Genomic DNA, 16,369 nt, shown 5'->3' on the forward strand with positions numbered 1-16,369 from the left:
TATATATATATATATATATATATATATATATGTAGGCAACTATATATGTATACATATATATATATATATCAGTCCCAAATAAGGAGTATGTGTGTATCAGTCTCAAAGACTGGGCTAATTTTATTTTTATTAGTCATAGTCATCTTCCTCATCTCCATCTTCCTCAGTCTCTTCATTTTCCTCTGTTGAATTTACAGCTGCTTCTTGTGCAGCCCTGAAAGCCTGCTCCTCTTCCACACTAGGGTCATCCAGTTCTGTAATTTCTGGTCCACTGGGGTACTCTTGATAAACTGGTGGTGGGACTGGAGGTGTATAGCTGTCTGGACTATATTTATGACCCCAGCCTATGTAGAAATTTTCAAACTTTCTGTAAGTTAAAAAAAAATGTAAATCATTATATAATTTTTCAGTAAGAAAAATTGATCCTTTTCTGTAAGGATAAGGTACTTAGAGTATCATAGTCCCATAATGTTAAAACAATACAGTATATTTTAAATGCATTAGAGATGAAATATCCCTAAATGATTCTTTTACCACAGGGAATTACTATGATCCCAACTGCTTAAGCTGGTTAAGAAAACGTAGGGCCAGACCCTGTCAAAATGTACCCTACACCTGGACCACAGCCTTTCATCTTTTAATTATTTTCAGAAAAAACAAAGCAACGAAGTTAAAAATTACATACTTTCCTTAGAGTTAGAAAGAATTAAGAAGTTGCCAACCTTGAAAACTCTTGGCTGGGTGAGAAGTCGGACTTGTGGTTAACAACCTATGTGTGATTTTTTCAGGTCCATCCTTGAGCAATTACAAAAGCTTTACCTAGTTAGGCCTCACTGGGGGAAAACTGCCCTCTCCACCTCAGACTTGGTGCATAGCAAGTGCACTGCAATCTCTAAGAGAGCGTTGTGGTCAAGGATTCTGGCCCCTCTGGCCTGTCATGCTCTTAACACAATTGTGTTCCTGGCCCAGGTGCCTTCATTCCCAGGCCTCTTCATCTGAGGCCTTCAGCAGAGGTCTTCTTCAGGCCCCTTTGCCAAGGCTTCCTGATGAGGGTTGGGTGAGAGAAATGGAGACCTTATAGACACACTCCCCTACTCTTGACTCAGTAGCCAGTACTTTTCCCTAGCCCTCCCCACCTTTCTCTGGTCACAGGTCCTTAAAACTGCAGGAGCCTTATGTGGGGACTTCCTTGTCATTGAGATGACCCCACAACTCTGCTGACCCATCTGACCTTCCACCAGTGTGCCATTCCATGGGGGCAAATGGAACGGGGTGGGGGGAGGGGGGGAATCAGTCCTTCAACTTGGTTATACCATCACAGTAAGTGATTTTATAAAGGCTTAACATTTTCATTTCTGGCTTGTTGCTTTAATGGCTACTCTGACATTTGACCGCTCAGATCTCCAGCTCAGCCGAGCTGACACTAGGTTATTAAGTACGAAATGGAAGCATAAGAAAAATGAAAGTGTATGCTCTGGGTGAGGAATTAAAGGACGTTTACTATCCTCTTATCCTAATTCTTTTGAAAGTGGTAGCCTAAATCATACATATTTTAAATTATCGTTTATCAAGATATCCAACAAAAATGAAGAGATTTAAACTAAATACTGCTTAGAATTACCTCCATGAAATGAATATCAATTACTCAAATAATCACAGAAGAAAAAACATATTTTAGCCCCATTAATTGGATAATTCAGATGAAAAGGCAGAAGTCTGAATTACTCTAATGTTCTAAATTTGATGCTTTGTTGTATAAGATGGATGTTGTTTGAATTAATCTTATGCCATACACACTTGACATTCCAGTGATAACTTATAATTTCCAGAAGTTAAATAATCAAAATAATAGCCTTGTAAGTTGTTACATACTTACTTGCCATTGGAAAAGGCATATGCTCCAGTCCAAAGGTTGGATCTAAGGACTGCAATAGCATATTGAGGAATGAGATTTGAGGATAACCGTGTTGTCCAAGGCGGTATATTCTGGATCTCTGTAAACCAAAGAGAAATTCAAAATAGACTTAACTCCTAAATAGACAAGGATATACTGTGTAACAGAAAAGCTGTATTTATAAATCTTAAAGTACACACGACATAAAGTTAAAACATTAGCAGCTTAACATAAGATCAGGAGGGTATTATATGAACGTTGTGGAAAAATGAAATTTGAAAAGAAAAGTGTGTATACATTTGTATATATATTTGTGTGTGTTTATATGTGTGTGTACATTTGTAAAGCAGAGAAAATAAGTTTTACAAGAGGAGGCCTATGTGGCGGAGGGAAAAATACGTGATGACCAAATCATTATTATGAAGGAGAGCTGGGGTTATAAGCACGAATGCTCCAAAACTGAATAGGAAGAAAAAAAGAATATGAAAGCAATAGTAGATTAGAAAAAAAACAAAAAAAAAAAAACAAAAACAGTACCTCATATTTTAACTGTGTCACGTGTTTATGATCTGTAGAATGCAAAACAAGAATGATAACAAAGATAACTATCAGCATTTCCACTAAGAGGTAGAGCCACCTTATACTTCCTCTGCAGTGCACTCCGCAACCTCTGTCCTAGACAGTTCTTGGTGGGGCCAGCTACATTACATTCTTTATTCCCACCATGTACTGTGTGTGTGTGTGTGTGTGTGTGTGTGTGTGTGTGTGTGTGTGTACACAGGTTTCCCCCGCTATCCAAAAGTAGAGCATTCCTGTGAAACCTTTTGTAAGCTGAAATGACATAGAGCGAAGAAGCAATTACTTTAGGACGCATCTTGCTAATGGATTGACAAGATTAACTGAGATAAAGCATAGAAGCTCACAAGCACAGTTCAAAGCTATGGCAACTTGATGCTGAGATGCTGAGTGTAGTTCCTGGAGAAGGAGCTTGGAGGTGCCCCTCTGACAGATTGAAGTGTGTGCTGCTTCTATACCTGCTCACTGCAAAACAAGTGCTGAACGCTATTTTTGCCTTTTTTTTTTTCTTCGTAAAAGAGAACATCTTCTGGATTTCTGTCAGTGAAAATAGGTACTAATGTAGTTGTCTCATAAAAGCAAAGTGGTGTAAGGCTATCTTTTGAAAGCAGGAAATACCTGTGTATATATACATACATAGTATCAATATAGAGAGAGTATTTGGTATATATATAAAAATATATGTTACATTGTATACATACATAGTATGGCATACCTTGTTTTGTAGTGCTTAACAGGTATGGAGTTTTTTACAAATGGAAATTTTGTGGCAACCCTGCATCAAGCAAGTCTGTTGACACCATTTTTTCCAACAGCATTTGCTCACCTTGTGTCTCTGTAACATTTTGGTAATTCTCTCAGTATTTCAGACTTTTTCATTATTATTGTATTTGTTATGGTGATCTGTGATCTTTAATCTTACTATTGTAATTGTTTTGGGGTACCACTAACCATGCCCATGTAAAACAGAACTTAATTCTATAAATATTGTGTGTGTTCTGACTGCTCCAACAATGGTGAATTGTGTTGTGCACCAGGAACTAATATTGTGCTGTAGGTCAATTATACTTCAAAAACAAAAAAGCTCATAAAAAAAGAGATCAGGTTTGTGATTACCGGAGATGGTGGGTTGTTGGAGGGGGAATTGAAATTGAAGGAAGGTGGTCAAAAGGTACAAACATCCTAATAAATAGGTACTAGGGATGTCATGTACAACATGATTAATATAATTAACACTGATGTGTGTTATATATGAAAGGTGTGAATAGAGTAAATCCTGAGAGTTCTTGTCACATCACAAGGAAAATTTTTTTTCTTTTTTCTTTTTTAACTATATGAGATAATGGGTGGTGACTAAACTTATTGTGGTTATCATTTTGTGATGTAATTTAGTCAAATCATTATGTCTTACACCTTAAACTTATACAGTGCTGTATGTCAATTATATCACTACAACTGGAAGGAAAAAATAAATAAATGGGAGAATTTAACAAATAAAATTTTTAAAAACCTGGAAAGGATTCACCTTTCTAGATGCCATTAAGAACATATATGATTCATGGGAAGTGGTCAAAATGTCAACATTAACAGGAGTTTGGAAGACATTGATTCCAACCCTCTTGGATGACTTTGAGGGGATCAAGACTTCAGTTGGAGGAAGTAATTGCAGGTGTGGTGGAAATAGCAAGAGAACTGTAATTAGGAGTGGTGCCTGAAGATGTGACTGAATTGCTGCAATCTCATGATAAAACTTGAATGGATAAGGAGTTGCTTCTTATGGATGAACAAAGACAGTGGTTTCTTGATGTGGACATGGAATCTACTCCTGGTGAAGATGCTGTGAAGATTGTTGAAACGAATACAAAGGATTTACAATATGATATAAACTTGGTTGATAAAGCAGTGGCAGAGTTTGAGAAGATTGACTTCAGTTTTCTACTGTGAGTAAAATGCTATCAAACAGCTTTGCATGCTACTGAGAAATCGTTTGTGAAAGGAAGAGTCAATGTGGTAAACTTCCTTGTCGTCTTATTTTAAGACCAACCACCACCCTGATTAGTCAACAGCCATCAACATCAAGGCAAGACTCTCCACCAGTAAAAAGATTATGAGTCGCTGAAGGCTCAGATGATGGTTAGCATTTTTTAGCAATACAATATTTTTTTCTTCCAGTTTGATCTCTTTTTCTTTGAGTTTGCATGTATATTTGTTTTTTTGAACTATAATTGACCTACAACACTACGTTAGTTCCTGTTACACAACATAGTGATTTTTTTTTTTTTTTTTTTTTTTTTGCTGTACACGGGCCTCTCAATGTTGTGGCCTCTCCCATTGCAGAGCACAGGCTCCGGACACGCAGGCTCAGCGGCATGGCTCACGGGCCCAGCCGCTCCACGGCATGTGGGATCCTCCTGGACCGGGGCATGAACCCGTGTCCCCTGCATCGGCAGGCGGACTCTCAACCACTGCGCCACCAGGGAAGCCCCAACATAGTGATTTTTTTCTATACATTTCAAAATGATCACCACGACAAGTTTAGCCACTTTGTATGTCACCATACAAAGACCTTTTTATTTGAACTATATTCCCCACACTGTACATTTCATACCCTTGACTCATTTATTTTGTAACTGGAAGTTTGTACCTCTTAATCTCCCTCACCTAATTCTCTCATCCCCCCCACAATACAGTATTTTTTAATTAAGGTATGTACATGTTTTGGGAAATAATGTTATTGCACACTTAATAGACTACAGTAGAGTGTAAACAAAACTTTTATATGCACTGGGAAACCAAAAAATTATTGACTCACTTTATTGCAGTGGTCTGGAATTTATCCCGCAATACCTCCAAAGTTTGCTTGTATGTACATGTGTACATACTTATGTATGCCTATACACACACACACACACACACACATATAGTGTGTAAAATTACCTAAATCTTCAGAGATTGGTGTCAAGAGAGGAGGCCCTACTTCCTGTTCTATGTAGTCAGGCTCTTCTCTTTCTTCTTCTTCTTCTTCTTCTGCTTCTTCTTCCTCCTCACTTTTTTGCATGGGGTTGAACCAATTACAGCGACCCTGGGTATAAATATTGGAAGATTTAGTAGTCTAACAAGGACCTTAAAATATCAAAATATTCTTTTGGATTGAAGTAATTATCTGCATGACATCCCATTATGTGGCATATTGATCATTCATTCAACATATATTTACCAAAAGCTGTTTTGATCAATGTTATTTTAAACAAAGACTGTACTATTTCAAGAATCTGCCCACTTCTTGAAGTTACAGAACATTTATATATTAAAATCATTAGAACCTTTGTGAAGAAGGTATCATTTTACTGATTTATGTGAAGGTAAGGTACTATTATTATTATTAATAACAAAAATGTGATAAGATTAGGTATGGAGTTTGGGGCTTATAATTTCTCATTTAATTAACTCATCTAGAGGTATTTAAGAATATCTCTTATGTACATCAAAGTATATTGAAGATTTTCTACCTACAGATGAGACAGTTTAACAGATTGATTAAGAGTATGGACTCTGGATCCATTCTGCCCATTCACATCTGACCCTGTTGTTTATTAGCTGTATTCCCCCTGTGACATTTCTTAAACCCTCTGTCTTAATTTCCTCATCTGTAAAATAAGGATATTAGTCTTTCATACAGTTGTGAGTTTTAAATGAGATAATACATATAGAGTGCTATTAAGAACAACTGGCAGAATAGGTTCTATATAACTGTTATAGAACACTGTTTACTTGTTTTTGTTAGAATCTTTTATCATTCTTGGCAAAAAAAGTTCCTTGTATTATAAAAATAGAATAAAAGAACTCCTACCAAAATTAATGTACCATCTATATTTAACATATAAAAAATAATTTCACAACACACCTAAATCTAAATCCTTATGTAACTTGTCAAATACTCCATAGAAATATTTATTTTATTTACATTTGAATCACAGATCTATACTACTTGGCAATTATACAGTACTCTGTGTTTTCACTAGGTTTTTTAATTGTCTCTGTCTGGAGTCTGAAGGCCTTTGTCTTGTATATATTGTATGCATTGTAGACAGAATTTAATAAATATTTGCTGACTAGATGATAGATTGAGAATTGCAAAGCCCCTACCTGAGGGAGTATATGTTGTACATGATGAACCCAATTGGATAGGGATTCCACTAGATCAATCACTTGGATGCCTTCAAAGTCGGGGTTTTCTTCAAAGCTATCTCGCCTGCCTTCTGTTTCTTCCTCCTCTTCTCCTTCTTCTTCACCAAAATGATAGAATCCTAGAGGGCTGACCTGAGTCCCTGCTGAAATTCTGGCAATTTGTGCTCGTAAGTAATTACTCTCATTTCCTGGGAAGGGTGGGTAGCTTATGATGGGGGTATCCAATCGCCCGGTGAAAAATTTCTTGATTTTTCTTGCAATAACAATTTGTGCAGGTGTAACTGCTGGTAACTTCACCCATGGTCTTCCTGGTTCATTGCAAACAAAATAGACATATTTGTTGGCACCTGTTCTGCTTTCTTCCTTTGGAATAGCCTGTGGGGCCTTGTAAAAGGACCTTGGTAATTCATCTTCATCAGCTTCATTGTCTCCATTGTCCCTCTCTTCAGGTACATCTTCCTCTTCCACCTCTTCATCTTCTCCCTCACGGAATTCCACTTCAGCTACAATATAATTCATTTCCAGACCTAAGATCTTACCCCAGAAACGACATTTTTGGATTGGGTGTGTGTCAGTAAGCTGCTTGAGGGCAAGAAATATGCGATAAGTCTCATCTGTGCCCAAACCAACTCCAGCTTGTTCAAAATAAAAAGCTGACTCCATTACATTTGGAAGAGAGTGTTCTGCCTGGGAATACAATTGCTGTGATTAATATTTTATCCATAAGAGAACTGCTTGCAGTCTACATTAATGTGATCCCTATTTTTAAAAACCATGACATTTTTCACAGAACTAGAACAATTAATTCTAAAATTTATATGGAACTACAGAAGACCCAGAATTGCCAGAGCAATCCTGAGGAAAAAACAAAGCTGGAGGTATAACCCTCTCAGACTTCAGACAATACTACAATGCTATGGTAATCAAATCAGCATGGTTTTGGCATGAGAATAGAGAGCCCAGAAATAAACCCACACACCCATGGCCAATTAATCCACGACAAAGGAGATAAGAATATACAATGGAGAAAAGACAGTCTCTTCAGCAAGTGGTATTGGGAAAGCTGGACAGCTACATATAAATCAATGAAATTAGTACACTCCCTCAAACCATATACAAAAATAAACTGAAAATGGCTTAAAGACCTGAATATAAGTCACAACACCATAAAACTCCTAGAAGAGAACATAGGCAAAACATTCTTGGACATAAATCATAGCAATATTTTCTTAGATCAGTCTCCCAAGGCAAAAGAAATAAAAGCAAAAATAAACAAATGGGACCTAATCAAACTTACAAGCTTTTGCATAGCAAAAGAAAATATTAACAAAACATAAAGACAACCTAGGGAATGGGAGAAAGTATTTGCAAATGATGCTGCTGACAAGGGGTCAATATCCAAAACATACAAACAGTTCATACAACTCAATATCAAAAAACAAACAACCCAATCAGAAAATGGGCAGAAGACCTAAATAGACATTTCTCCAAAGAAGACATACAGATGGCCAACAGGCACATGAAAAGATGCTTAAAATCTCTAATTATTAGAGACTACAAATCAAAACCACAATAGGTATCACCTCACGCTGGTCAGAATAGCTATCATCAAAAAATCTACAAGGAGAAAAGGAACTCTCCTACACTGTTGGTGGGAATGTAGCCACTATGGAAAACAGTATGGAGGTTCCTTTAAAAATTTAAAATAGAGCCACCATATGATCCAGCAGTTCCATGCCTGGGTATGTATCTGAAGAAAACAAAGACACTAACTGCAAAAGATACGTGCACCCTGATGTTTATAGCAGCACTATTTACAATAGCCAAGACATGGAAACAACCCAAGTTCCCATCAACAGACAACTGGTTTAAGAAGATGTGGTATGTGTATACAATGGAATACTGCTCAGCCATAAGAATGAACTATTGCCATTTGCAGCAACATGGATGGACCTAGAGAATATACTAAGTGAAGTAAGACAGGGGAAGACAAATATTATATATCACTTACATGTAGAATCTAAAAACTAATGTAAATGAATCTATATACAAAACAGAAACAGACACAGAAAACAAATTTATGGTTACCAAAGGGGAAAGGGAGGGGAGGGATAAATTAAGATTATGGGATTAACAGATACAAACTATTATGCATAAAATAGACAAGCAACAAGGATTTACTGTATAACACAGGGAACTATATTCAATATCTTGTAATAACCTATCATGGAAAAAAAAAGTCCAACATCCTCTCCTTATAAGAAATATTTAAGTGGCCCCTTTACTATCTTGAAATAATAAAATATAGCATACAGTAATATGTATAAAATAGATAACCAATAAGAACCTGCTGTAGTAAAAAAAATAAAATTCAAAAAACATTTAAAAATAAAAAGCCATATTTGCCAAGTAAATAAATAAATATAGCAAAACCTACCTACAGATATTTAGAAAAAATTTTTTATAAATATATGTTTATGCTTGTTTTTATATATTATACATTTACTTAATAAATATTTATAATATGGATATGGTAAGATATAGGGTAAATAAAAATCAATATGGGTGTAATATACAGGATAAATAAAAGGAATGTATGATAAGATAAATGCTCAGGCATGACTACATTTGAAGACATAATTTAGTTATATGCTTGTTTCTACTTAAGATAAATAATTTTGGGTTTAAAATGAGAAAAGCAGAAATAATTCCAAAAAAGAAGTACAGGAAAATAAAAACAGAGTCTCAAGTGAACTCTAGAAAAACATTTTTGAGAAAGTAGAAAATAACCTTAACTGAGCTAGGGATAACTTGGCAAGACAACCTTTAGAACCTGAGAAATTAAGAGCACTTTGCTATTCTTACAAATGATCTGCTCTTATTTGTATTATAACTTGAGTTAAAAAATAGAGTGTCAAAATAATCATAATGACTTTTTTCAATCCTAATCTCATCTGATTGTAAGACTGTTTCTTTGGGATCTATTGCACCATGCGCTCTGATCCTACTCTTGTCTTCTATAACTATTTCTTCTTAGTCTTTTTAATTAATTGAGGCCTAAATATCGGTGTCCTCAAAATTTCAGTCATCTCATCACTCAGCACTTTATGCTTAGAAGATTTCTCCCACACCAACCCAAGTGATATGTGGTTTTTAAAATCTACTTCTCTCACTCTGACTTTTCTCCTACATTTCACAACCTTATTCCTAGCCAACTACGAGAACTTTCAATCTGAACATTTTCCAAAGATATCACCATCACTCAGTTTCCCGAACTAGAAAGTTCAGTCATCCTTGCTCCCTCTGACTCCCTTGACTCTCATATTTAGTTAAAGTCCTATTGATTCCACCACCTAAAAAGCTGTTGGCATTATCCCCTCCTCTTTAACATGCTAGTCTCCACACAGACTACTTGTCCTGTCACGGAAGTCTTCTAATACTGTCTTCCTTGTCCCCATTCAAACCCTTCTTCTTTCATTCTGCTCCACATTACTACCAAAGTTATGTTCCTAAACCATAAGTCAGACCATGCTTTCTCTACTAAAAACCTCTATTAATTTCCCACTGTATGCAAGAGATCAATTTCTTATCAATACACGGTGAGCAGTCTAGCTTTAAAGCACCTTGCTTGCTTCATTTCCTTCACTCAAAATCCCTCAAATCTGAAGCCAGTTTCCCAAATAGTCTTTCCTGACATTTTATTGTGCTTTTGTCCCAGAATTTTATGCCTTATAGTCTTCACCTGGTGAACTTCTACTTATCCTTCATGATCCAAATGAAATATCACTGCCATTACACAGCATTGCCCAGATCCTAATAGCAGAGTTCGTTGCTCATAGCTTGTCAGAACAACACAGTAGTAACTGCTACTATTCATTAAGTTTCTAGGATGTGCCAGATCCTTTATGTATAGGACCTCTACCCCTCAAGTTGTTGCCATGTGATTATCCCTGAGGCTTGGAAATGTTTAGTCATTTAGAGTCACACAGGGAATAAGTGATTGAACTAGGATTCAAATTCAGATCTAATTCAAAAGCCCCTGTTTTTTCCACCATATCTCTATTACTTCAATAGTCAAATAACTTTAATCTTTTTTACCTCTTTCACTAGACTGTGACCAACGTAAAGTTAGAAAAGTCTTTTCTATGTGTATATCTCAGTACCTAGCATGCAGTAGGTATGTTTGCAAATCAATGGGTGAAGGAATAAATGACTGCTGAAGACTAAGAACAGGAATTCTGGTGTGGTCAAAGACATGAATAGAAATATTAATACTCTAAACATATCAGTCTGGGACAGAGTTCCAAGAGCTACCTGTCTTCCTGTTCCTGAATCTTTCTGCTCTCTGAGGTAGAACTTTTTATCTTCATCTGATGACTTGGTTCATCCTTTCTCTAAAACCAATCCTACTCTTTATTAGGAGGAATTGATGGAGTCTGGTTAAGAGGCTCAGGTTCCAGGATCAAAACAGCTTATCTGTATTCTCATCCCAAAACCTAGTTCAGAACACAGATCCCTGCCTTGTAATACTGTGCCTATAGATAGTGCAGTGCCCTATTCTCATACTGGAGTCTTTGATAAACTCCTGCATGAGAGTGCCTGCCTTCTGTTGGATACCCACATGCTGTTTGCTGCCAGACTTGTCAATACTATATGTGGCTACATGATCAAGTGTTTGGTGTAAGATATTTTTAGAAAAGGTCAGCCAATATCAAATCCTTGACACCTATCGCTTGTTCCTTCTGAGTATTCTATATCTCACTGTGTCAATTTGTGTCTCCCTATAACAGCTAAGGCACTCTAGAGGGTAAAGCTACTGTGTATATCCCTACTCCTCCTCCTTTCTTTGACTGAACTCCATGTCCTTTTCTGAATATATGTTACTCCAAGCATCAAATTTGCAAGTATGAGGACAGTTTTAAATAGTCTAGTAGTAACAGAACATAGAAGCTCAGTAGATGTACAGTATAAATTACTCAGTAGAATAAACTGCAAATATGCAGGCATTTAGGAAACAGTAGCGTACACTGATTTGAAATATTTGGAGGTAAAATTTCAGTAATACAGCTGATTTTATTCTCGAATGATACCTTTTTATCTCGGTCACCAACTTTGTAAATATTTTCAGCAGTTTATCTATGGGGATTAAAAGAAATATTTTATTTCTCTCCTCTTCTATTATGTCTCATTGACATAATATATATATACTGTCAAGACACAATATGAAGAAGTAGCCTTGGAAGAGAATGCAAATGACATTAGAAGTTCTTTTAATTTTTCCAGTAAATTAAAGGAGAAAATATGCAACTTGATTTAAAGCCTAATTTTAAATTATGTGACATTTATTCATTCATTCAGCAAATATTTAATAAGAAACAGCTACACACTCAGATCTGTACCAGGTACTTTGGAGAATATAAAAGATGAAGAAAACATTTTTTCTGATATCAAGCAGTTTAACCCTAAAAACATATAAAACAGCTAAGCCTCTGAAATACTAAAACACTGTGTGAAAACATAAGAAACTCTAACCAAGGAAATGAGTGGTGTGAAATGAGGCTGCAATACTATTTAGTAAGCTATAAAAGGCAGTGGATATGAATTTAAAGCCACACCCCACTCACCTCAAAACCCTAAGGTTGACCTATTCAAATTTACAGGAGTGACTTACTATTTCATCTTCCATTTCTTGGTCATCTCCTTCTAAATTTCCCTGGAGAAAAAGAGCTTTTTGCTTCTCTGCTATTTCATAGGTTGGAAGCATCTCATTCTCATTTTGGAGTGTATCCAGTTTTATACTAAAATGTTCCATCTTCACCTCTTGGCTAACATTTTCAATGATATCCACAGCATTTTCAGGACGCTTATCTAAGACCTTGGTCAGCATTTCAGAAAGATGATCATATCTACCCAAAAAGAGAAAATTCCAGATAATAACCCTGTCAAAAGCATTTGAAAAACATTTCATGCATTCTCGGTGGGTTTTTAGGAAACTTCAAGAACTCGAAGACTTCAGAGATTTTTAGTGGGAAAATCACAGTAACTTCTACCACTGCCAAGAAAAACTTTGAGCATAAGATAAATCAAAGCAAGTTCTCTATTTTTTTTTTTTTTTTTTTTTGGCAGTGCTGCATGGCTTATGGGATCTTAGCTTCCTGACCAGAGATTGAACCCGCACACCCTGCATTGGAAGGCGAAGTCTTAACCACTGGACCGCCAGGTTAGTTATTTTATTTTTTCTTTAATATCTGTATCTATCTAACGGATCTTAAGAATGTCAGAGAAAAATATGTAGATTATATGGGCAACCAATGTGAAGGCCAGTTTACAAATATTATATATGAAGAATATCATATTCTTTCTCAAAATATTGCTGTTTTTATAAATGAACAGAAATATTATGACTGGCAAAAAAGAAGCAAGCAATTATTTTCTGTAGACTTTTTATTCAACATGTGAAATATTATATTTTAGGCAAATATTGTTTTAATTGCAACAACAACAAAAAAACAGCTTTCATGGCTGTCAAATAAGGTCTGCATATAGGAGATGGAGTTAAAGTTGTCCTTTACTAAAAGCCATTTTTAACTACAGGCTCTAAAGCACTTAGAAGATAATAGTGAATATTATGGAAGGTATTCATTTGTTACCTCAGAGACTTAATATTTGGAAATTAAATTAAATTTAGCTATTTAAGTAATGTCAGTTACAAAATCATTCAGTAAATGAAATTTTCCCGTTTTTTGTTTTGTATTCAGTTTTAAATTGTGAACTTTCAAGTGTTTATAATGAGCTCTTTTGGCATTTTATCAAAGTTTGTAAATTCATGCTTGTTATTTAACCCAGGGAATTGTGACAAGAAGTTTATATCAGTAATTCAAATAGAATCCACTGCTAAGCAGCAAATCACATCCCTGAAATGTAAGTAAATTGTAGTTCAAAACAGTAATTTATAAATAATATTTAAATTTGGGTTTTGTGAAGATTTCTCGCATCAAACATTCATTGGTTTCTTATTCAAACTTTAAAATTATACCTCATATTTTTAAAAGCCAAGTAATAGCTACAAACATTTGCCACATACTGTATATTAAGTGGGCATTCATTTAATGTTTGCTGATTAATCAGGAGGCATCTCAGCAAATTACATGGTGGATTAACTAGATTCAAAAGGTCCAGGCTGTGTTTCCTGTACTTCCATTCATTAATTCATTCTTTATTCAGTAAATAGCTGATAGCACTGTGCTAGGCATTAAGTATATAGTGATGTACAAAACTCACAGGGTCCCTGCACTCTGAAGGCCTGCACTTTAGTGAGAGAGTCAGACATTAAATATAAGTCTATAAGTCTATGTACAATTATAAATGGCCTTACGTGCTATGAAGGAAAGAACAGGCAGTTATAATAGAGTTCTGTAGAAGCTGACTTCTAAAAGATGAGAAGCCAGCCAGGAAAAGACTTAGAAAGACTTAGGGCAGAAGCCTTTCAGGCAGAGGGAGCAGCATGGGAACTGAAGAGGCCATGTGGCTAAAGCATAGTGAGGGAAAGGTAAGAGTCAGTGAGTGCTGTAAGCCAGAGAAATCTTGAGCAAATTAATTTTTCCATGACTTAGTCCCCTCACTTAAAAAACAAGTGGATTGTATTAGATGTTTTCTCAAGTCCCTTCTAGCCCTAAAATTCTGTTGGCTCTATTGTTATGTAACCCTGGCAACAAGAATCTCTAGAAATCTATACTCAACCATAAGACCTGAATTTTAGCTATAATGGGATGGTCAGAACATTCCTGGGCCATTGATCACCACATTTTAAGAGATCTGGATAAAATGGCATGTATTTTTGGGTGGCCTGTGTAGCGACCAATTCTCCTGGTTTGCCTAGGACTGAGAGGTTTCTCAGGATGCAGAACTTTCAGTGCTCAATCAGGACAGTTCCAGGTTAATGCAGGTAATTTATCACCCTAGCACTGGCCTGGGTGGGGACTCAAAACCAAGCCATATAAGCACTTAGAATGCTTAGATTTTGGTAGACAGTCCTTTTTTACAAGCATCTTGGAGAGATGCTTGGACTTCACTGTCTTTATGGTTTCTTTCAAACACCAGACTCCATAATTCCTAGATTTTATTTCTGTGCACCTAGGGTCTTTAAAGAAGCTAGAAGAATCTCCACCAGTGACCTATTTTGAGTCCTATGATACAAAGAGTTATTAAGTCACTCTCTCACTCATACAGACTTTTCAGATATATTTCCATTCACCCACAGAAACACATCCCCACACAGAGATACTCATACCCCCTTTCCTTTGCCAAATTTCTCCCCCAGCCCCCTTCCTCCAAGACTTACAAATTTAAGCCCGACTTGCTACTGGACTTTAGTAGGTAAGCCTTAGCATTCTGAATGGCGATCTCAAGCATGCTGGGGGCCACTTCAGAAGCCCCAGACTCAGGCTGATCCAGATCATAGTTACTGTTTGAGTCTTCTTGAAAAATGTCAAATCTCAGCTCTTTCCGTTTAGAGTTGTTGTAGCTCACATCCCTCGGTCCATACAGGTGACATTTGGTTTGCTGAGATTGATGAAAATTGTTTCCCTCTGATTGGCATGTTTGATGAGGAGTTGATTCTTCTTTATCAGATGATTGTTCCAAATGGTCAAAGTGAGCCGTCCCAGCTTCAGAAATCACACTAGTGGTCTTGTCTGACTGCCATGGTGCCATAAGGTCCTGCGCGGCCAGAGCCAGGGGAGAAGGAGTGGAGGAGGGCTCCTGAGATGGGGAAGGTGGAGATGACACACCTGGTCCTACGAGGTCATCCACAGGCGTGCTGGCTCCAGATTGGGGGATCCCAGGAGGGCTGCTCTTGGACTGAGGTCCAGTTTCCAGCCCCTGCTCCGACTCTGAGGCCTCGGATAACCCAGGTTCAGGATCTTGGGATGTTGTTACCATTTCTTCCCACGGCCGCCTTGTTTCCCCAAGTTCTTGGTGTTCTATTTTTTGTTTCAGGGGGGTCGAGTCTTCCATGGAAGGAGTCAAGAGAAAAAAAGTTCTGGATGAAGGGGGCGTGCAGATATGGAAGGAGGCAACGCAAGGCAGTGGCTTTGCTTAGGTCTGCTAGGCGATTTCTGGGTCCTAGTTGCTCTGCAAGTCGCAGCGTCCTATCTCCATAGCAACACCAGGCAGGGTTCCCCTAAGAGAAATAACACACATCTGTTGCCAGGATTCTAGGGAGGAGACCAAGAAAGATGAAAATCCTAGATGTGTGATTTGGTGGAGCCTCTGCTCCTCTACCTGGCTCAGCCAATCCAATCTGCAGCCCATCAGTCGCGGTTGGAAACCTGAGAACTGGTCGGGCGCAGAGAGGAGGAGCCGCGACCCGGCGGGATGATTTTCAGGGTCTGATAGTTTGATTCAAGTTGCACGTTGAGGAGTGAGTCCTGCATTAGTGGAGGGACAATACATTTACAGAGCTTGTGTGTGTGTGTGTGTGTGTGTGTGTGAGAGAGAGAGAGAGAGAGAGAGAGAGAGAGAGAGAGGGAGGGAGGGAGAGAGAAAGGAGGGATGGAGGGACGGAGGGAGGGGGAGACCTTGGTAATGTTGAGGTGCAGGTGACAATGAGACTCTAGTGTGCAGAACATCAGAGTCCAAGACTCACTTAGAGGGCAAAGGTGTCTCATCTGTGCCAACCAAACTTGGGCAACTTTTGAACAATAAACAAGG

At 37.3% G+C, this 16,369-nt stretch overlaps 1 protein-coding gene across 2 annotated transcripts; it reads right to left on the reverse strand.

Annotated features, from left to right (window-relative positions):
* Window positions 1–42: 42 nt before the first annotated feature.
* RSPH4A (radial spoke head component 4A) lies at window positions 43–16,110 on the reverse strand. Of its 2 annotated transcripts, XM_082633854.1 has the most exons (7): window positions 15,000–16,110; window positions 12,330–12,564; window positions 6,617–7,345; window positions 5,408–5,552; window positions 2,432–2,463; window positions 1,877–1,994; window positions 272–367 (listed from the first exon to the last, which is right to left on the reverse strand). In XM_082633854.1, exons 1-7 carry the CDS (start codon window positions 15,671–15,673, stop codon window positions 345–347), a joined length of 1,956 nt encoding a protein of 651 aa, XP_082489980.1. In that variant the 5' UTR covers window positions 15,674–16,110; the 3' UTR covers window positions 272–344. The 2 variants fall into 2 exon arrangements, with proteins under 2 accessions (XP_082489979.1, XP_082489980.1); XM_082633853.1 differs by lacking the exon at window positions 2,432–2,463 and having other exon boundaries at window positions 43–367.
* Between the last annotated feature and the right edge of the window lie 259 nt (window positions 16,111–16,369).

The sequence above is a fragment of the Mesoplodon mirus genome, assembly GCF_964341445.2.
Source record: "Mesoplodon mirus genome assembly, chromosome: 10".
In the NCBI taxonomy this organism is placed as follows: domain Eukaryota; kingdom Metazoa; phylum Chordata; class Mammalia; order Artiodactyla; family Ziphiidae; genus Mesoplodon; species Mesoplodon mirus.

Coding starts and splice junctions, on each gene's coding strand:
- RSPH4A (XM_082633853.1), bottom strand. CDS start 15,673: ATGGAAGACTCGACCCCCCTGAAACAAAAAATAGAACACCAAGAACTT. Junction 7,346..12,329: donor AAGAAATGGAAGATGAAATA/GTAAGTCACTCC, acceptor TTGTATTCCCAG/GCAGAACACTCTCTTCCAAA. Junction 5,553..6,616: donor TACAACATATACTCCCTCAG/GTAGGGGCTTTG, acceptor ATTTATACCCAG/GGTCGCTGTAATTGGTTCAA.